Source organism: Suillus bovinus (assembly GCF_016758785.1).
Source record: "Suillus bovinus strain UH-Sbo-P2 chromosome Unknown EDB93scaffold_9, whole genome shotgun sequence".
NCBI lineage: Eukaryota > Fungi > Basidiomycota > Agaricomycetes > Boletales > Suillaceae > Suillus > Suillus bovinus.
In genome coordinates, this window is record NW_024542065.1 from 281,888 (window position 1) to 300,803 (window position 18,916).

An 18,916-nucleotide genomic window follows, 5' to 3' on the forward strand; every position below is an offset into this window, starting at 1 on the left:
TGGCGCGTCGCGCCACGTGATCATTTCACTGATTCTCCGTCGCCGTCATCATGATACCGACACCAGATCTTTCTCATTTGACTAGGCATGACCTTGAGCAGGTGTACGACCCAGCAGGTAAGTGAGCGGATATATAAATTGCATGGTAGTCTAATCTATCTCGCAGAGGACACATTCTTGTTACTGGACGCCCTCGAACAGGATGCTGAGGCGCTCCGGAAGGAACGTCCTCTGATTTGTCTCGAGGTCGGGTGAGTTCTAGCTTATACATGCTATTAAATGCTGAGTATTATTTAGATCTGGATCAGGATGCGTGTCAGCATTTCTTGGAAAGGTGTTAGGACAATCATCTTGTCGTGAGTTCGTATTCATCGTTCTGCGTGCAGGGTTGATTAGCAATTTAATAGTTTACCTCTGCACTGACATTAACAAACACGCCACCTGTTGTACACTCGCAACAGGGAAACAGAACAAGGTGCAGTTTGAGCCTTGCCGCGTTTTAGCTGCATTTAATTCACAATTACACAGTAGATACCTCTAGATCCAGTGATATGCTCGCTAGCGCGACCTCTCTTACCGCGATTGCATCACGCAGTTGATGTACTCTTGTTTAATCCTCCTTATGTGCCGACAGATACAGACGAAGCTTCCAGTGCTCAGGGTATTGCTGGTATTGCGGGGTCCTGGGCAGGCGGGGCTGATGGAATGGAAATTATCAATCGTTTGTTACAAGACGTTGAGGTATCTTCTTTGCTAATGCTGTGAAATATTGTTGACTATGCTTCTCAGTGTCTCTTATCACCGCAGGGTAGATTTTATTTGGTTGCCTTGAAACAAAACAATGTCCCAAGCATCCGGTCCAGGATGTTGCAGGACTTTGGTTTAACCAGCCAGGTAAACTCAACATGTTCAGTACGAGTTAAGCACACTCTCACAATGACTAGGTTGTCATCGAACGACGCGCGGGAAGGGAATTGTTATTGATCATTCGCTTCGCACGGACCACACCTAGCTAATTCCGGCAGCGGAAGCACGTCGTAAAAAATTAAATGGCACGAAAGTTTTGGGACATCAATGAGGAATAATGAAACATAAAACCAGCAGTCCATAGATCATGAATTGAATATGTACTAGCCCCGAGCAGGATATCAAGAATTTCTTACGCCGTAAATCAGTTCTCCCCTGGTCGCCGACCCCTGATGCTGAATCTCGATGACGATGTAGGTAGCTGCGATCGTTCAAGGGACACGACGGACGCGTGTCGTGCTAGTGGATTATTCTCTGCGTCAAATTCAAGACGGAGGCGGGCAAGCCCGCTGCCTTGAAGTTCGACGGTAACCTCAGCAGCTGTCGACTGGCCAACTTGTATGTGCCGCCAGATCTAATCATATCTATCAGTAAAATCATACCACAGCCAAGGAAGTATTGACGTACGTCAACCTCGCCTTCAGCTAATAGCTTATCTTTTCCGAGCGTCTTATGGTCATAAATCCAGATACGCAATTTTGACATATGTGCACTAGCAGCAAAATCGAAAGACTCATTCCTAAAATAAAGGTCGTGAGGTGAAACCATGAACCACAGAAGAAGGTCTTACCATTCTGGCGATGATGTCTTATTGCCGTGCTTTGTCTTGAACTCCTTGTCGCCAACACGCATGACTGCGTACGGTTTAGCGTCCGCCATGGACACATCTTTTGCGCTGATCATCGTTACTCTGAGCGTTCCAGGCTCTGATGGTGGACCCGAAAGTGAAGGTGTGCGACTCAATGAGAAGAAAGGGGAGGCGGTAGGGGCACTAGTAGCTTCGTCTGTAGTGTGCTCTCCTATCGGTCGCGATGCCTGGCCAGCAGCGGCCTCAGGTATAGCATGGGGAACATCTAACTTTTCATGACTGTTTCCGAAGTCTTTCTTGAAGACATGACCGATGCCACGAACGACGCCTTTGCCAGCTCCAAAGGGTAATGATCCAATATGAGTCATGGCGCGGCCCGCGGAAGAGAAGGTCGAGGTCTGCTTTCGACTCTTGGCAATAATCTCCGGTTGAAAGACCAATCGAATTGCGATATATCCTTTTGCACCGTGTTTTTCCGAGGTGAGCTCAATTATCTGTTCGGCAGCCTCGAAGGGTTCAATATCACGCAGATTGATGGTACCATGCCCCAAACTCTTGGATTGTTCGAGTTGGTTCCAATCGAACACTTCGACAGAAAAGTCTGCCGCCTCTCGAGATGGCTAACATGCCGTTCAGTAGAAGATACATCTTGATAAATGGCAGATGGCCATACCACATTAACCTCGAACGTTTCTGACCAATCAGGGTTGAGAGTTTTCTTCTTAGTTTGGGATGTGAACACCTTCGTGCCGTTGAGAGTGAAGATGGCGAATGGATCGGATTTGCCTAAGTATCATCTTAGAACGGGCATGACGTGCACGTAGTAAAGCTTACCTGTTCTGTCAGCGGCACGGAGGTCTTTTCCAGCCAAAAGGTCAACTCGGAATATGCCTTGGTCTGTAACAAGAGGTGAGAGGTGTAAATAATGCACGTGCTTTACAAACTGCTCACTGTTAATACTCTCTCTAGCCATGAGTTTCACTGGGACGGGTACATAGCGGGTTTCAATCTCAACAGTAGACGAACGATCATCTGCATCTGTGAGTGTGAAGAATGACCGACGATTCTGCAGGTCATAAGAATCAACGTCAACATCAATAGTAGACAGCTCACCAGGGTAGTATCTAAGAAAGCCTTAGTATCACCCTTCCATTCCGCTATGACATCATCCTTGTCGAGATCCCCACTCTCATTCAAGCGTAGCCAGACGCGACCAAAGTCGAGCTCCTTGACAAAACCTTCACCAACATGCGCCCATTGCGCATTTGTACTTCTCGATTTCATGGTGCTAAAGGCGGGCCAATATGTGTCATCCAAGAAAACATCAAGACGAGCTTTCTTATGCAAATGCCCGCCTATCACGTTGAAGATGATTATACCCGACTCTTAATATGCAGATGAGCACGAGTGTGGGCCGAAAAACTTTAGCTCACTCACGATGCTTGATCAACTCTTCCTTGCTAAGCTCGATGCCTTCTTTTGCAGAATCTTTTTCCGTCAGGGATGAAGCTTCTTCGTGCGTGTTTGCAGCCTCATTCTCGCTGGCTCGAACTGACTCGCTGGAATCTGTTTGATGAGGTGAGCCATCCATTTCTGCCTCAGTCACTGCATGATCGACAGTCACGTGTCGCTCTTCTTCATCGATGGAAGAACTATGGGTGCGACTCAAACCACCATTAGCATGATTACCCTGAGCTTTGTGAGCGGCTTTCTGGATCTCGTTCTCGTCTGCCTCAAAATGTATATGCTTCAACTTCAGAGCTGGTAGAAATTCAGCTTTGTAGTGTAGCTGCCCTTTGTATGAACTGCCGCCGGTGTGGATTGGCTCGGCAACCTCCTTAGCACCGGTTGATTCGTAGCGGTGCTGTGAATCAGCTGGCGACTCGCGTGCGAGATCACCAACACGCAATTCCACCGATCCAAGAGAACGATCCTGCGGTCATGGTCAGCAGTCGTATGCATCAGCCGACAGCAACAAACCTTAGTCAAATGTTGGTAATCCATGACTTCCATGAACATCGACTGATCAAAAGTTAGCCTATCAGAATTGAGGAGTGGTCGAGAATCTTGCCTCTCTCAAGGAATGGACTTAACGACATAGAACAACACATATGAGTAAGAAATAGCAACAAGACACATGACCTACATACCCGGTATATATATTATTTGATCCCACTCGGGATTGAGATCTGCAGTAAAGTTAGTGATGGTTCAGTCACGATCGTTTACGCACTGTTGTTAATAACTTCAGTCCTCCCAAGAGTGACGCCATTCACTAATATTCGCACATACGGATCACTCTGAAACACTGTCGTCAGCTGAACCCTCCTAAAAACAACAGATGTGGATCACTTTGCCGCCCAAAGTCGCTTCCACGTTCCTAAAAAGTGATCGTCAAACCTGCTGTATTACAGTTTCTGAATGAAACTTACTTGACGTCCGTCGCCTTTCGAACCCAAAGTCTGATGATACCTATGGGAGGCACATACTGATCCACGCCGCTCAATGCGCCAGCCATATTCAGTGGCTTCCACTCGCAACTGAGCCTGATCTTGCCGCTCTTGCAGTCACTTAAAGGCCACCATTCCCTGCTAAGAGCGGGGTCCGTCTGGAGAAGATCAACCAGCCGGACAGACATGTAACCGACCACAGGATCTTTGAGGAAGTCTCGCTCGTCAACCACCTTGATGGTGATGACTGAAGACGACTTGTCTGCGCAAATGAACTCTGTCGATGACTCCCAGATAGGATTGTTCGTGTGCTTGATGATTCGAGACTTGTACGTGTATGAAGTGCTGTTCCCAAGAAAGACCTTGAACAAGGGGTTCAAGTCACCGGACAGTGATTGTGTAGCATCAAGTTCCTTAGCCTGATGTATAGTCAAGCGAACAATGCCAACGTCTAGCAAGGATGATAAGACTTGGCTGGGAAATGAATCATGAACGCACTTGTTTGAGGCAGATTTTCTTTTCCATTGACAGATTCAAGTTTCAAAACAGGGAAGTAATTGACATCGAAACGAATCATTCCTTTATCCTTCCCGTCTTTTAAAACGGGTAGCTCTAAACCTTGCTGAGTTGCATCTTCCAGTAGCGTCTGTAGCATAAAGGTGGCGGCACCAAGGGGAGTGTCCTTACGGTGATCGTTGTAGTCAAGGAGACTAAGTACCAACGATTCTTGGAGGGAGTTGACCAAAATGAACTTCGTCTCCATCCATGTTGGATTGTATCTGATGGTAATTGTGAGGCCACCAAACAAAGAAAAATGATAAAGATTACTGACGTGCTCGGCTTATACTTGGTTCTCGCGAGTTCCTCGCGGTTATTGATGCTGATGCTGACATAGGGATCAGGAGAGCCTCCACCAATCTTGCTCGCCTTGAGCCCACGAGCAGCCTCAACAGTGACTTGGATGACGCCAATAGCTGTATCAAGGGGAACACCAGAAAGAAGTTGTTCAAGATTGACAGTGAACACATTCGGCTCGTACATCATGGGACCGAGTGTGTCGTGAACCATATCCCGAATAAAAGTCTGTAGACCAGGAATCTGATGATAGGGTTAGCTCGAGTCGATGATAATTCTTCATACCGTTACTTACGTGGGCTATGTCGAATCCAAGCGACTCGCCACCCACCGGTTTAAGCACGTAGTCAATAACCGGTTTTTCAAGGAAGCTGATATCCGCGATCTGCACGTGAGGGAAGTTCGCCATTAACTTCAACTTGATCCTCATCATACCGCTGAAGGTGATGTCCTCGAGAAGGATGGGCATGGAGGCTGTAGCGAGACCTTTGCCTAGGCGAACCGATAGAACAATTTTGGGGTTGACTTTTTGCGCTGCTTGATGGGGTGTTATGTCAGATATATCATTGGGAGTGAAGGAAATTCCCCAATCCATCATGACGATATCGTCAGCAGTCTTTGGAAATGTCCTGACTTTGTCTATGCGGGGAGCCTTCGTCCCAAGGGTGAAAGTTGTGAGGCGCAAGGAGTCCAAGAAGGCGGGAGTAGTGGTGCTTAGGATTTGATCGACAGAGGCGACGACAGTATTAGAAAGAACAGGCTCGTAAATGAGCCAGAAACGGTCCAAGAAGTTGTTCATCCAATCAGCGGATTCATGCTCGGACGCAAGACGTGTCTTGATCAACTCCCGCTGAATGTCGTCACGGGCACAACGGCGAACACGAGTCATTGAAGTAACATAATAGGTGTTGCAAATAGACAGCAAGATAATGAGCCATCCCCAGCCGAAGTTGAATCGTGTCAAGAAATGAGAAGCGAATACAGCCTGTACAGCGTCATGTAGATGAGCTTAATACAAATGACAAAATCATAGACATACAAAGCAAATAAGAGCAGCATTATGGTACCACTGGCCATAATATTGCTCAGCCAAGAAAAGCTGAAGTATGTGGCTGTCTTTCTCCTCGCCTTCTTCAAGTGGAGGTGCATCGATATTTGCAACAGCACGCCAACCGACTTTGTACCAATGTGGAATCGCTGGAGCAAGACCAGAGGGATATTCTCCGGGCACTATGGGTGCAGATGGAGTAACACTGCCCGATTTCTCCTGCTTTTTGTTGGTCGCTTCGTCAGCGTCTTCAACTGTAATGGTGGGAAAGGGCGCTCCGTCGATGGATAGCTCTGAGTAAATGTTAGGTTTGGGTGACGTAGCAGAGATCAAAGCGCGCCTTTTCCTTGCACATCTCTGTCCTGCTGGATAATACTGTTTAGTTGATCGCGTTGCCTCCCCGCGGCAGCTGCCTTCTGTTCTGGAGGGGCATCCGGGTCAAACGAGTGGATTATGGCACCTTTTGATGCATCATAACTCATGGCGTCGTGAACACGAGTTTCAGCTGTTTCTTGAGGTTGTTTTACACCACCATTGGAGGTCGCCATGCCCAATGATATGAAGAGAAAAGAAAAGAAGAAAGAAAAAAGATGGGAATGGTTGAGTCAGCTCAGACGAACGGACAGCTAAAAGGGTAGTATAATAGACTTGTGTGTTAAGGAGCTTGAATGATAAGTAATGGGGCCTCGAGGAAGCCGAATACATTTCTAGGAAGGAACGTCATGCCACGTGACCAGATCAATGCGGAAGCAACTTTGACAACTTGCCGGTAGTCACAAGGGTGAAATCTGGCATGAGATAGTACTAAATCTTTCTCAGGAGCGACTTGAAGCTATGTTTATTTCTTCTTCCGATACATGAGTTATCAACGGTCAAGCTGGTTATGTTCCGCGATATCTCGCAGATACGGGCCTACCTGCCTCCGCTACTATTCGCAGAACACTAGGACGACCACAAGAGAAAAGGCCAAGGTATGACCACCCATTCGGCATAGAATCAACTCATCATGTCCTTAGTCAAAAATCGCACATATCGATGCACAAAGTCAAATATCACCTGCACTCGTCGACTCGTTTCATAGGAGACACGATTATCTTCGCATCTCTTTGACAGAGAGATGTAATCTTCGATGTCTGTTCTTCATTTTCAATCTTCAAAACAATCTGATCGCAGTGTAGGCTTTTATTGCATGCCTAACGAAGGAGTAGAGCTATCACCGGCCGATCATAGTCTTAACTGACGACGAGATCATCCGATTGGCAGACCTTTTTGTAAGAAGCGGCGTCACTAAGATACGTTTGACTGGGGGAGAGCCTACTGTACGAAAAGGCTTGGACGGCATAATTCGCAAGTTGTCATCATTATGCTTCTGAATATTGGTTAAATTATGTGCAGGTCGCCTTAACGAGCTCCGCCCACTCGGTCTCCAGTCCATCGGAATGACCACTAATGGAATCGCCCTACATCGCCGCCTGCCTCTCTATATCGAAAGTGGCTTAACACACCTGAATCTGAGGTAACCGTCCTTTATTCGTGCATTCAACATGGCGCGTCTCATAGTGATCAGCCTCGATACTCTGGACCCCTTCAAGTTTGAAATTATGACTCGGCGTCCTGGTCACGATGCAGTTCTTCGTTCACTCAGTGCTGCCCTCAACAGTCAAAGCTTACGATCAGTGAAATTAAATGTGGTCGTCATTAAAGGCCTCAATGATTCAGAAATCCTGGATTTTGTCAAATTGACTGCGGACCAAAATATATCTGTTCGATTTATCGAATTTATGCCCTTTACAGGTATTTTGTATCCCCGATAATCATCTGCTTTGCTTACACCGCCACAGGAAACAAGTGGGATAAGGCAAAGATGATCCCTTCCAGCCAGCTTTTGGACATTATCTCAAGGGAATACCCCTCTATAACACGAGCACCCGACGAACTCAATGACACTGCACGATCCTGGAAGATTCCAGGACATGCTGGTAGTTTAGGCTTCATTAGCAGCATGTCAGATCATTTTTGCTCGTCCTGCAACCGCCTACGTCTGACAGCAGACGGGCAAATTAAAGTATGTTCATCATGGCTAAAGCATCCCACGTACTTACCCTTGAATCAGGTTTGTCTCTTTGACGCCAAGGAAGTATCCCTTAGAGATGAAATGCGACGCGGCGCTAGTGATAGAGAACTCTTAAACGTTATTGGGCGCGCTGTCCGAGGAAAACAGGAGAAGCACGCCGGAATGGAGGACATTGATGTCATAACCAACCGACCTATGATACTCATCGGAGGTTAGGTACTTTCCTTTGAGGTCGAGTCTACTAGTGTGTGAAGAGTTTAATATAGTGTCCTGATGTCAATCCACCTTTCCAGGCATACAGCCTCGCAAGTCTAGAATGCGACCATTGCCACGCCTTCCTGCACAATCTTTCCATTTCAATGATACAATGTTGTTACCTCAGATCCATCGACGCTGGAGCTCATCATCCAGCCAATCTGGCCTCCATTTGACTCACATTGGTTCTGATGGTCGGCCATGCATGGTCGATGTCGGTAGTAAGGACGCAACGAAGCGTACTGCTAGTGCCAGCGGTCGCATATACATCCCGAGATCTGCATATGACCTTGTCACAGGATCGGGTAATGTTGACTCCACGGACGAGACGATCCAGAAGGCTCGCAGCAAAGGGGATGTGATGACAGTCGCCCAACTGGCAGCGATCATGGGGTGCAAGCGAACCTCCGACCTCATTCCTCTATGCCATCCTATCCAGATATCCAATGTATCCGTCACATTGACGCCTGAGCGTGCCGTGTGTCCAGTTTCCCAGTCTGGTGATGAAGGCACCCTCGAGTATAGCATAAAGTGTACTGCTACCGTGGCATGCGAAGGCAAAACCGGAGTGGAAATGGAAGCACTGACGGCGGTATCGGTCGGTCTCCTTACAGTTTGGGATATGCTGAAAGCCGTGGCAGGTAAGGAAATGAAGATCGGTGAAATCATAGTCACGCATAAAACAGGTGGTAAAAGTGGTGATTTCACTCGAGGCCCGTAACCATTAGTCTTATCACCAATGTACACGCAGCAGTCCTCAACATATATCCTCAATTTCATCCTAATTTTTGGTGGCAAATTTCAATCTTATGATTCTCGTGTGCCAGAACGCAAACTTGAGCCCCTGTCGTCCGAGTACTATATTTTGGCTCTGGAAACACTCCTTTTTCATCCTTCTTCACTCGCTCCATCTCGTAGCGTCAAGCCACGATATGATACAGTATGTTTGGTACAACTTGGTCATCGTCATTCGCACACTCCAAACTTGAAATAGTAGCGCTCTCTATATTCAATTCTTCTCTTTCATGTGCTTTCTTGCTCACCGTCAATTCAACATTTGTGACGAAACTCATCTTCCTGACATGACGAAGAGCTTCGTTTGAAAGCTTGCTAGATTCAACCAGCTTCGCATTTGGCCGTTTTCTTGACCTCAGTTCGGTGTGGATCAAGAAATGGAGTAATGCGAACGTGAGGTAAATAACTTAGGCTGTTGAGCGTTGTCAGTCATCATCGCCCACCTTTGCTCACTTCTACGGTGCACCAGTCTGCCGCGCACCGAAGCTCCCAAAGTCGCTCCCATAAAAATCGACAGTCTTCGATACCTCTTGCACTCCACGCTCGTGCCAGGTATAGTAAGCGATTTGTGAAGTCGTGCGCATCATGTCGACTTCGCGGTGCATATGATGGGATATCTACATCGGGATACCCATTTATCAGAAGGTGCATAAAAAGCCTCCACGGGGTATTGGGCCGAGCGATCATCAATGCTTGTTGTGATCAAACATTGCCGGAGAGAATTTGTGGATGTCGTGCATGAGTTAACGAGGAGGATTTATTCAAAAGTCTGGCCTTCAGTTAGTTTCTAATACACAACACCTAGCATTGAATCCAAAAGTCCAATCGTTGGCACTTAAAAAGTGTCAAGCCCAGTCACTCTATCCTCGGATGAAAGCCGCGAGAAGTGTGTTGATCTCGGAGTCAAGTCGACCGGCTACTTTGGACTGTCGATGAGACTATCAGAAATTGCTATGTAGTAGCAAGATTCAATTGGTCCAATACTAACGTCTTCAACCTTAATAATTGTGGGAACTGAGGTGACTTGCCAAGGCTCGCCTCTGAAAACATTGGAGGATGTTTTCCATCTGAGCACCATCGTAAAATTGAGTACCAGTCCACCGATGCGCGATGTGCCTGCCTACTCGTGCTTTTGGCCAACATAGACAATAACCGCAGATGGCCCGTCTTCAGGACCGAAGGTATCCTGGATGGTCTGATCTACTTCTACACAATCCTGGCAGGGCGGCCAGTCAGGATTGTGTTGTCGGTCTACACGAGACTCGCACTCACAGGACACCATAGCTGCCCAGTTCATGCGCGAGGAGTAGAAAATCAAAAATTGTTCTTTAATGTGTTCCAGATCTTTAGGATCCGAAGGAAATTCGACTTCACGAAGCGTCATTTGTGAAAGGATCAAGAGTCAAGGGTAGTGGTGTGACTTGCAGTGACGCAGAACGTCTCGTGTCAATTGATACTCTATGCGTAACAAGCTTAAATAATCCAATCGTATTACGGTATAACTGCAATGGATCCGGAGCAATCGAGTCTATGAAGTAGCAAAGGTGCATGTGTCGGTAGCAACATCGACAGATCTAAGCAAGTCAGAACGAGGAACTGTCTTCCTGTGCTGTTCTGTCTAAACAAAGTCAATAGATGAGAGTTAAATAGTGCATTATGCTGATTTCGACGGCGAAGTTGTTGATGGTGCTCGCTTCACGAGGGGATGAGAGAAACTGGCCGCACGTCTCCCGAAGTCACCATGAACGTCTAGTAGTATTTTGAGGGCGTTCCTCGCACGGATTTGAGACATCTCATCCCGCTTTGATGTTGTCAGAGCAGTCTTGATTTCGGGTTTGTTGTCCTGCCATGGGTACTATTGAAAATGATCAGGTATCGAATGTATGAACCAAACGGATGGACTGACAGGAATGAACTACAAAGGTGATTAGATGTTAGCGTGTTTGGGGCGTGAATTAGAAAGCAGGTACCTTTTGCAAGTATTCATATGCAAGCAGGGTGAAGCCAAACTGTGGGCTACTTCTGAGGACACGTGCCGGTCCTCCCTTAAACAAAGCCTTGAAACCTTCTTCCTTATCTAGAGGAAATACCAGTCACGCATCTCAATTTTGCTAGATAAGATCGGCACTTACGGATCTTGATAAATGCATCTGTAAGACCTTTGTAGTGGGTCTGACCTTGTCGCGCTTCCACCTGCAAGCGAGTCTTCACCACATCTGTGAAAGTATGCGATGAATATCATCACGTGCACTACTCGAAGGGAGTACGAACCAGCAGGAGTTGTTAGGTAGGCTGCTGGCATGCCACTGGTGAACTCGCTCTATCAGCACACGTCACAAGATTTTTGAATGCAAGAAACTTTACGCAATGCCCTGCTGCACCCAACGTTTCCAGGAACGACAAATGCTTCCCGTTGTAGCCTTCATGGAAGACATCCTTTTTAAGGTGGGAATATGCCGTGAAATATATGGCCGAGAACGGGATGTCACGAAGCAAGCAGGCACTTGCCCCTTTATACAAACCAAACACACCCAGTTGACGTACGATGTGGGCAGCACCCTGTTTAACTACTCCTTCTAGCTTCGCAGCTTCTCCCTGTATTTGGAGACGAATCTTACTAAGAACTCGAGTGAGGACAAGGCTATGGATCAGGGTGTTTAAACTTACACAATTTCCAGGGGATTGGTAAAGATCTGCCATCGTTATGGGCGACATAGATACGGTTCAAAAAGACAAGACATACTACTTGACAACCACCAGCCATTCCACCGGCTACCAGCTCCCAACCAAGCTTGATACGTCCTGTCTCTGGATCCATGGCTCGCCCACGGATGATGTCATTGACAGTAAGCTTGATAGCTTTCTCCGGAGCAACACCCTAGTGAAACTTGAGGAGGTGAGATATAGAAGTACAACAATGACGCACGATCAACTGTGGACCAAGGCCACGGTAGAAACCCATGAGACCTTCGTTCCGGAATATCTTCTGGGCACAGTCAATGCTATTCTTGTACAGCATCTGACCGACCACTGTACTCCGCTGATTTTGCATCCTTGGAGTCGTTCAGCAACAAAACTCACGAAACCCCAGTCAAACACATACCGAGTCTGTCAACCAATGGGACTTGTTATAGACTAGAAATATAATTGATAAGATGGACTGCATACCTTTACTATCAAGATAAGCAAATTAGATAGATCCGACACAACATAATTCCTAATCACTTACCCATGTCAATAGGGTAGACAATAGTGGCACCCATAGCCCCCGCAATTCCTATATTCATGTCAGACTTGCGTCGCGATAGTGCTGTGCAATAGATAACGTACCTCCTTGAACAAAGCCGTAGGCAGACTTGAACACTCCTTGAAGAAATGATGCCTTCGGGCGGATGTCATTGGCTTCGAGGACCTCGTGAGGAGCTCTCCACTGGGGATCCAGGAGTTGAGCAAAGTCCAACAGAGCAAGCCTCTTCTCACCGCTACCTCGGCCCGCAAAATGGAAAATGATAGACGCTTCCATGGGCGTGAAAAGAGCGTAGCGGGAGATCGCAGCAGAATGATTAAGGAAGTCAGACTGGTCAATGCGTCCATCCTTTGACTTGGCGGTGGCCTCACGTAAGATACTAACAACTTATCAGACAACGATAGCTATATTAATCGGGTGGAATTACCGCTCCACCATGTCCATCTCTGCAATACAAAAGTTGGGGTCACTTCCAGGTCGCAGAACAATGAAGCTCACCTCGAATGACATTTTGAAATGCAACGACCTCGGAATAAGATATTCGCCCACTAGGAGTGAGTGTGCATAGCGTAGGTAGACGTTCAATGACTGCATCAGATAGTTTATGCCCAGCAATCTCCTGTTGTGAGGGAAGTATATGAAGGGCAGATCATAAGGAATAGATCTTTGACAAACCAAAATAATTTGTTTGAACTCCTCAGGTCTAATGAACCCATCTTGATCCTTGTCGAGATATTTAAACGCCTGTCGAAGACGCTCCCCCTGAAGGCCCTTCATCAACTGAGTAAATTCGTTGTCTACCAAGAAAAAGTCAATAAATGTAAAATTAGAACAATATCACACTGACATCCAAGAACATGTGTGCCGTTTTTTCGCCCAAGATATAACTTAACCCAATCACTGTGGCCACAGTAAACACAAATTATTCGGAATTACAGCATCACGCACCAGTCAAAGTCAAAAGGAATGGCAGATGGCCCAACGTTGGCCAAGAACACATTTTTGAACTCATCAAAAGTTATGGTACCCGAATTATCCCTGAGATGTGATCACACCAAGTCTGAGTGCTGCTATATATAATGGGATGGCAAAGAAAGACTCACACATCAAAATACTGAAAGGCTATCCAATAATCTGCATCAGGACGTTTGAGGAGTGTCTCAAACACTGTGAAATCGCCCCAAGAGACCAAACCCCGCTTCGAGGAATCGGCTACACGGAAAAGGATGGCGAATTGCGCACGACCTATTTTAGTCGAATCGCTTTTCGGAGCGATAGCATTGACAAAGCTGTCGGGGTCCAGATATCTGTCGTCCGAGCAGTCAGCAAGAGGTCAGATTGCTTTAGAATGAATCATGATATACTTCTCCCCGTCGATCACGACCTTTGCATTGGCTTCAAATATTCTTCTCCAACGCTTCATCTCGCTCTCAGGTGCCGCAACCACACTGCGAACGCTTTTCAAGGCGGAGCCAGTCAAAGAGGAGGATGCCGCATCGACGTCGCAATGAACTGTGGAAATAGCGCGCGTCATTCTTCTAGTGTCAGGACTCCGAGGTGAAATTAGTGTCTAGGAGGTATCAGGTATGTCTATATGGCAAGAGAGAGAAAGCAAGCAAGTCTAGGGGGAAGAATACTTATGCAGCACTAACTGGTAGCCCGCAGGGATGTAGTTGATAGCACAAGAGCGAAGAACTAAAATTTGCTCCAACAGAGCAATGCAGTACTATTGCGGGATAAACAACTTGGGCGATTACATAACATTGCCGAGCCTATACTAGCACTTGCGCCAGATGCCAATCAAACGCAACGGGTTTCACTTCATTCCGAATTTCCTATAAGCCTCACCGCTTTAGGGCATCAATCAAGAAGCAGCGTCGGCGCCCTAGACTACTGCGCAAAGGCCACGTCACGAGGTAATCTAAAACTGATACAGTACATGTCTTTATTTGGAGCAACAGACCGAACCATATGCAAAGCTACCTCGGTGTCCACTTTATGTCCGAGTTTACTTTCAACTCTCTAATGATCACAGTCAGCGTGGCCGTTGCACTAAGTCACCAACGTTACCTGTATAATGTCCGCTTCGGCCCTCTCTGGCTGGAGTTCGCGTGTGAAGCAATGACAATGAATCATAGGCATGTTGGCGTAATTCCCGAAGTCCCGTTCGCTTTCTAATAGAATTCCGCGGAAGGCATCGAGAAAATTTATCGCAGAGTCCGGGAGATTCATTACAAAATGCGAAATGGTCTGACGAGAAGATTGATTCTCTACAGCTGACTGATCAACCAGTTCGACTGTTGCAGTTGTAGAGGATTTTGCTAGTTGCAACCTGCGTTTCTCCTTTTCTTGCATCTTGCTGAGTTTCGGCCCGGTGTATGCGGGGAAAGGATGATCCCTCACACGGCCGATAACCTCTTTAATGAAATCACGACCATCCTCGCAGCTAGCACGGACCAAACCTGTGACCTGCGGAACGACATCAGAACGAAGCATATATCACATGAGAGAAATACACGACTTTATTATCGATGATATTCTGGCTCAAGTACTTCGCACTCTCAGGGTTTAGATCGTTGGCAAACACCGCACATCCTTTCTTGGCAGCAGGAATTGCGAAAGGACCCACGCCAGCAAATACATCTGCAACGACGTCGGTTGGTTGGAAGAGTTGGACGAGCCGATCATGCTCTGTGTGAAGCCGCGAATTCCAATAAACATGGGTAAAGTCGAAAGTGAATCGACAATTAGACTCGTGCTAGGAAATTTCTTAGCCGATCGTTCCATAGAAAGGTTTGACTTACGTGTTCAACGACATAATTAGGTTCTCCAGCAAGTAGTTCCATTTTGAAGAACCGGTACTTTGTATCAATACTGTCTAATTTATTGACAACTGTTTTAATCATGGGATTTTTCTGTAGTAAATAACATCAGCGGGAGATCAGAATTCGAGAATTAGGACTTTCATCTAGAACAATCTGACCGATAATATGTTTATAGGGTAGATATTCTTTATTGAGATTCATGTGAGCTAAAGGACTTATCAGTGGAAATCGAACGCAAGTGCCATCACGCTCACCGAGATGGCCAGTAATTGCGAATCCTGATGGAGAACCCTTGCAAAGCTCCTCGGGCAATATGGAATGTAAGATTTCATCTGGACATGAATGAATACCGTCAACATGAGGAACCGCGCAGACGTACCAGCTGTCCAGTAGTCGTAAGTCAAGTTTAGGTTGTGCACGACCAGCGTAGCAGACTGTTCCTGCAAGAAGTCGCGAACCTCAGGCAAGAGGGCAACTGGTTTACAGATGGAGCATCAGAAAAGCGTGCGTCATTCGATCGAGAAATGCTGCACGGTACCGTCCTCAGATACATTCAGCAATACCAGCCTCTGGAGGTCATCGTGGGGGTCCCGAAGAACGCTGCGTACTTTTGGCAAATCCATCAAAGATCTTCGAGGCATATCAGATATGGTCTCTGGACAGCCAAAGCGACGTACTTCCTCATGACATCAGACTTTAGCAGGGATCCGGTTTTGGAAGCAGGGACTCTGGCGGCAAGGACAGGGATAGTCTTTTTAAAAGCATCCCTTTGAAGAGTGGTGTCCATCCAACGATGTACTGGAGGTGATGTATCGAGTGTTGGTTTGCACGCCATGACTTTAGAGAAGAAAGATAATCCAGGACGTTTCCTCAAACTTAGACATGATTGAAGTCCAAGCATGGAAGTTGTTTGTGCATGTCGATCACGTCAGATCACACACTGTGAGCAACCTCAAGCTCAAGTTTGATCTGCGAACTCAACTGCCGAACAATCGATATGTGTTACGAGCACGACATTTCTGATACAATTTCTCATCGGGACACCCTTCCTCCCCCATCAGTCCTGCGACATGTCGTTGATGTACATTGTCATCCCACCGACTCAGAGATTCCAGTGAAGTCAATGGACAACTTGCCCATCATCATCGGTGCCATGTCCACTTTTCAGGTGGACCAAGGATTAGTGCGAGACTTGGCTACTGCATTCCCAGACAAAGTCGTGCCTTCCTTTGGTTAGCTGTTAATCGGTTAATTAATACCGTCACGGTGATGCTGAAGGACCGCTGGTTTCGGTGCTAGGTTACCATCCGTGGTTTACGCATTGGATCGCACTGGCACCATACGAATCAAAGGAAAGTCATTATAAGCGCATATTTAAGGATGCGGAAGAACACCCGGAGGCCTTTCAAAAGATGCTTGTTCATCTACCTGAGCCAGTGACCCTACGAACCGTCCTGCAAGACGTTCGTCATAATTTGATGGCTTTTCCAAGTGCAATGCTCGGAGAAGTCGGTATCGACAGAGCTTTTAGGGTGCCTTACGACTACTTCTCATCGCCTGGAGAATTGACGCCTTTCACCGTACCCTTTGAGCACCAGTTAGCTATCCTTGAGGCACAGCTTGATCTAGCGGCGGAGCTAGGTCGAAACATCAGCATGCACAGCGTTAAATCACAAATGGCTACTGTGGAACTCTTAGACCGCATGGCTGATAGGCATGGGGGGCATTGGATGAAGATAAGCATTGATATTCACAGCTGCAGCCTTAGCTCGCAAACGTGGCTGTCCATCGAGGTATGCACCCTGTGACCTGACCTGGCCGTTTCATCTGCCTGTGTTGAGCTAAACGGGCTTTTGCAGAAGCGCCATGCAAATGTATTTTTGTCTCTCTCAACAGCCATCAACAGTCGGTCGCCGAATCACCGAGCACTAATCGCTGCATGTTCTCCACGTCGTATCCTCGTTGAATCGGATTGCCACAAGATTGAAGACTGCATGCAGCGCACTTGGGACATGGTGCTTATAGTCGCGGAAGTGAAAGGATGGCCAGTTGAGTCGTCCTGGGAAGAGGTCGTAGACGAAAACCAGCAGGGAGTTGTCCGACGTTTGGAAAACAATTGGAAAGAATTTGTCCAAGGAAATCATATCGAACTTGGCAAGATCATCAAACGAACGACTAGGGAGTGACAATAGAAAGTTTTTACCGGGCACAAGGAATCATGATGGTAACTTGCTCAGAGCAGTTGACTATTATGTAAGTTCATCAGATATCACTGCCAATGTATGAAATGGAAAGTTTTATTGAATAGTCCATGAATAATGAAAATGGTATCACCGCGACATGTAGCTTATGAGCAGGAGTAAGCATCCTCCAATAAGAATGCCAAGGATAATAGAGTCTCTCCGCCGTCGACTCTTGATCATGGAAAGGAGATTGTTAATGCCAGGTATCGTACCTGTGTTGATTGTCAGCACATGCCACTACAACTATGCGAAGGATACTGACTTATGACACCAGTCATGCGCGTGTTTATACTAGCCAACGACACGCTTTGACGCGAGAATTCTGCCCGAGTTTCATATGCTTGGCTACGGCATAACGTTCAGCGAAGAATAACAAGTGAGGATGAAACGTACTCGAGAATCTGGTCTGTCATCGAATGGGAGCTGTCAATTCTCCCTCTTTCTGCCAGTAGTGAGTCTGTCGCGGAAGATTTGTACGCCCTGACACAAGAGGGAGTCATCAATGGGAAGTTCCGTGAATGGATCAGAACTTACTCGATGTCATTTCGAACGCCCGAAAGTAAGTTTACTTTGTCAAGCGCATGCTGGACATTTGTCTGTGAAGGTGAAGTATCAGTATCACGAGAGCTGGACTCATATAACATTGGAACGGGACAGACCTTTGTCCTGCGCAGCTCCTTGGCATAGTCCTGATAGACCTCACTATGTCTCTGGATTGCTCGGGACATGGATTGTGAGGGTGGTGTATCTGGGTTGTTTGAGAGCGCGAGTAATTCATCATTTGTTTCTCGTAGCTAAACATATTTCCTTGTAAGCTACTTGTATGCATTCTGGGGCGCCTGTGTGTCCCACCTTCTCCAGGAGGTCTTCAACTTCGCCTTCGACGTCTTTCCAGCGTTCGCGCGAGCCTCCCGCCTCGATGTCATCTTGGTTTCTTGTCATTGTTGCCGCTAGGCGGGAGTAAGACGTAAGTTTTGTGTCGAATAAAGACTCCAGAGTGCGGCACTGCCTGTGCAAAGACTCATAATCTGCCATGCCTGATAGTACTTGGTGGCAATTGAGTATTGTTACAGGCAGGCCCGCCGCAGCCCCTCCGGCAGTAACATGTCACCGTCACATTTTGTCACAATGCTTCTGAACGACATGTTGGAACACCGGTGACCATCAACTTGTTAGAGATATAAACCCTGTGGTGTCCGTTTCATCAATGCACCTTGCTGATCATCCATCTCTGACTGTTCGAGAATGCGGGTATTCAAAGGTTTTGCGTCCTCAAGAACTCTCCTAGTAGATCAGGATGTCACTAGCGTACCATAGTGATGCTTTCTCGTCCTCTTTCAAGGTTAGTAATGACGTAGCATTCGCGATCATGATCTTATTATTCTTTGCAGATGATGGTCAATTCTCTCTTGACAACGAAGGAAGGTTGAGGTGTGTGACATGTCATACAGAAGAATGGGATCATAAGAAGTCATCTACCTCTCAGGATGGATTCCTAGGAATGGCCAA

General features: G+C 46.9%; 8 protein-coding genes across 8 annotated transcripts; 3 read left to right on the forward strand and 5 right to left on the reverse strand.

Moving 5' to 3' along the window:
* The first annotated feature begins 18 nt into the window (after positions 1-18).
* On the forward strand, positions 19-1,199 carry EDB93DRAFT_918084 (S-adenosyl-L-methionine-dependent methyltransferase). The gene is made up of 6 exons (XM_041457941.1): positions 19-117; positions 167-251; positions 298-475; positions 532-741; positions 790-894; positions 945-1,199. The coding sequence occupies exons 1-6, from the start codon at positions 51-53 to the stop codon at positions 1,014-1,016; spliced, it is 717 nt and encodes a 238-aa protein (XP_041310874.1). The 5' UTR covers positions 19-50; the 3' UTR covers positions 1,017-1,199.
* EDB93DRAFT_917988 (C2 domain-containing protein) lies at positions 941-6,668 on the reverse strand. The gene is made up of 19 exons (XM_041457940.1): positions 6,309-6,668; positions 5,960-6,261; positions 5,216-5,905; positions 4,898-5,163; positions 4,564-4,844; positions 4,048-4,516; positions 3,968-3,995; positions 3,849-3,915; positions 3,766-3,804; positions 3,687-3,703; positions 3,596-3,637; positions 3,053-3,548; positions 2,729-3,000; positions 2,567-2,681; positions 2,450-2,512; positions 2,289-2,401; positions 1,598-2,235; positions 1,435-1,546; positions 941-1,381 (listed from the first exon to the last, which is right to left on the reverse strand). The coding sequence occupies exons 1-19, from the start codon at positions 6,514-6,516 to the stop codon at positions 1,172-1,174; spliced, it is 4,428 nt and encodes a 1,475-aa protein (XP_041310875.1). The 5' UTR covers positions 6,517-6,668; the 3' UTR covers positions 941-1,171.
* Positions 6,669-6,736: 68 nt separating this feature from the next.
* On the forward strand, positions 6,737-9,102 carry EDB93DRAFT_1127229 (uncharacterized protein). The gene is made up of 9 exons (XM_041448779.1): positions 6,737-6,939; positions 6,985-7,099; positions 7,147-7,197; positions 7,232-7,315; positions 7,364-7,484; positions 7,536-7,762; positions 7,810-8,033; positions 8,082-8,253; positions 8,336-9,102. The coding sequence occupies exons 1-9, from the start codon at positions 6,826-6,828 to the stop codon at positions 9,016-9,018; spliced, it is 1,791 nt and encodes a 596-aa protein (XP_041310876.1). The 5' UTR covers positions 6,737-6,825; the 3' UTR covers positions 9,019-9,102.
* Positions 9,103-9,831: 729 nt separating this feature from the next.
* Positions 9,832-10,524, reverse strand: EDB93DRAFT_1127235 (uncharacterized protein). Its single transcript, XM_041448780.1, has 4 exons — positions 10,372-10,524; positions 10,217-10,308; positions 10,081-10,159; positions 9,832-10,018 (listed from the first exon to the last, which is right to left on the reverse strand). The coding sequence occupies exons 1-4, from the start codon at positions 10,474-10,476 to the stop codon at positions 9,953-9,955; spliced, it is 342 nt and encodes a 113-aa protein (XP_041310877.1). The 5' UTR covers positions 10,477-10,524; the 3' UTR covers positions 9,832-9,952.
* Positions 10,525-10,528: 4 nt separating this feature from the next.
* Positions 10,529-14,045, reverse strand: EDB93DRAFT_1127239 (mitochondrial carrier domain-containing protein). The gene is made up of 17 exons (XM_041448781.1): positions 13,704-14,045; positions 13,443-13,646; positions 13,288-13,377; positions 13,187-13,239; positions 13,015-13,136; positions 12,838-12,958; positions 12,767-12,785; positions 12,423-12,718; positions 12,318-12,369; positions 12,019-12,145; positions 11,836-11,970; positions 11,760-11,785; positions 11,457-11,709; positions 11,364-11,412; positions 11,225-11,308; positions 11,063-11,169; positions 10,529-10,947 (listed from the first exon to the last, which is right to left on the reverse strand). The coding sequence occupies exons 1-17, from the start codon at positions 13,871-13,873 to the stop codon at positions 10,747-10,749; spliced, it is 2,109 nt and encodes a 702-aa protein (XP_041310878.1). The 5' UTR covers positions 13,874-14,045; the 3' UTR covers positions 10,529-10,746.
* EDB93DRAFT_1127248 (Met-10+ like-protein-domain-containing protein) lies at positions 14,046-16,080 on the reverse strand. The gene is made up of 9 exons (XM_041448782.1): positions 15,842-16,080; positions 15,703-15,794; positions 15,544-15,639; positions 15,419-15,496; positions 15,306-15,370; positions 15,144-15,254; positions 14,861-15,097; positions 14,410-14,808; positions 14,046-14,361 (listed from the first exon to the last, which is right to left on the reverse strand). Exons 1-9 carry the CDS (start codon positions 16,063-16,065, stop codon positions 14,230-14,232), a joined length of 1,434 nt encoding a protein of 477 aa, XP_041310879.1. The 5' UTR covers positions 16,066-16,080; the 3' UTR covers positions 14,046-14,229.
* Positions 16,081-16,088: 8 nt separating this feature from the next.
* Positions 16,089-17,683, forward strand: EDB93DRAFT_918378 (uncharacterized protein). Its single transcript, XM_041457942.1, has 5 exons — positions 16,089-16,396; positions 16,464-16,957; positions 17,024-17,417; positions 17,473-17,630; positions 17,682-17,683. The coding sequence occupies exons 1-3, from the start codon at positions 16,162-16,164 to the stop codon at positions 17,348-17,350; spliced, it is 1,056 nt and encodes a 351-aa protein (XP_041310880.1). The 5' UTR covers positions 16,089-16,161; the 3' UTR covers positions 17,351-17,417; positions 17,473-17,630; positions 17,682-17,683.
* EDB93DRAFT_1079410 (V-snare-domain-containing protein) lies at positions 17,495-18,442 on the reverse strand (the record flags this gene model as incomplete). The annotated part of the gene is made up of 6 exons (XM_041445453.1): positions 17,495-17,619; positions 17,670-17,752; positions 17,801-17,887; positions 17,942-18,003; positions 18,067-18,201; positions 18,260-18,442. The coding sequence occupies 6 exons, from the start codon at positions 18,440-18,442 to the stop codon at positions 17,495-17,497; spliced, it is 675 nt and encodes a 224-aa protein (XP_041310881.1).
* Positions 18,443-18,916: the final 474 nt, after the last annotated feature.

Coding starts and splice junctions, on each gene's coding strand:
- EDB93DRAFT_1127235 (XM_041448780.1), bottom strand. CDS start 10,476: ATGACGCTTCGTGAAGTCGAATTTCCTTCGGATCCTAAAGATCTGGAA. Junction 10,160..10,216: donor TATGTTGGCCAAAAGCACGA/GTAGGCAGGCAC, acceptor GATGGTGCTCAG/ATGGAAAACATCCTCCAATG. Junction 10,019..10,080: donor CAATTATTAAGGTTGAAGAC/GTTAGTATTGGA, acceptor TCTCATCGACAG/TCCAAAGTAGCCGGTCGACT.
- EDB93DRAFT_918378 (XM_041457942.1), top strand. CDS start 16,162: ATGTGTTACGAGCACGACATTTCTGATACAATTTCTCATCGGGACACC. Junction 16,397..16,463: donor CAAAGTCGTGCCTTCCTTTG/GTTAGCTGTTAA, acceptor TTTCGGTGCTAG/GTTACCATCCGTGGTTTACG. Junction 16,958..17,023: donor AAACGTGGCTGTCCATCGAG/GTATGCACCCTG, acceptor GGGCTTTTGCAG/AAGCGCCATGCAAATGTATT.
- EDB93DRAFT_1127239 (XM_041448781.1), bottom strand. CDS start 13,873: ATGACGCGCGCTATTTCCACAGTTCATTGCGACGTCGATGCGGCATCC. Junction 12,959..13,014: donor AGTTCAAACAAATTATTTTG/GTTTGTCAAAGA, acceptor CCCTCACAACAG/GAGATTGCTGGGCATAAACT. Junction 11,710..11,759: donor ACCAATCCCCTGGAAATTGT/GTAAGTTTAAAC, acceptor TCGAGTTCTTAG/TAAGATTCGTCTCCAAATAC.
- EDB93DRAFT_917988 (XM_041457940.1), bottom strand. CDS start 6,516: ATGGCGACCTCCAATGGTGGTGTAAAACAACCTCAAGAAACAGCTGAA. Junction 4,845..4,897: donor ACCAAGTATAAGCCGAGCAC/GTCAGTAATCTT, acceptor AATTACCATCAG/ATACAATCCAACATGGATGG. Junction 1,382..1,434: donor TAGCTGAAGGCGAGGTTGAC/GTACGTCAATAC, acceptor AGATATGATTAG/ATCTGGCGGCACATACAAGT.
- EDB93DRAFT_1127229 (XM_041448779.1), top strand. CDS start 6,826: ATGAGTTATCAACGGTCAAGCTGGTTATGTTCCGCGATATCTCGCAGA. Junction 7,485..7,535: donor TTAACACACCTGAATCTGAG/GTAACCGTCCTT, acceptor CATAGTGATCAG/CCTCGATACTCTGGACCCCT. Junction 8,034..8,081: donor CAGCAGACGGGCAAATTAAA/GTATGTTCATCA, acceptor CCCTTGAATCAG/GTTTGTCTCTTTGACGCCAA.
- EDB93DRAFT_1127248 (XM_041448782.1), bottom strand. CDS start 16,065: ATGCTTGGACTTCAATCATGTCTAAGTTTGAGGAAACGTCCTGGATTA. Junction 15,497..15,543: donor TTACGACTACTGGACAGCTG/GTACGTCTGCGC, acceptor ATTCATGTCCAG/ATGAAATCTTACATTCCATA. Junction 15,371..15,418: donor CGCAATTACTGGCCATCTCG/GTGAGCGTGATG, acceptor TAAGTCCTTTAG/CTCACATGAATCTCAATAAA.
- EDB93DRAFT_918084 (XM_041457941.1), top strand. CDS start 51: ATGATACCGACACCAGATCTTTCTCATTTGACTAGGCATGACCTTGAG. Junction 252..297: donor CTGATTTGTCTCGAGGTCGG/GTGAGTTCTAGC, acceptor AGTATTATTTAG/ATCTGGATCAGGATGCGTGT. Junction 476..531: donor CAACAGGGAAACAGAACAAG/GTGCAGTTTGAG, acceptor ATTACACAGTAG/ATACCTCTAGATCCAGTGAT.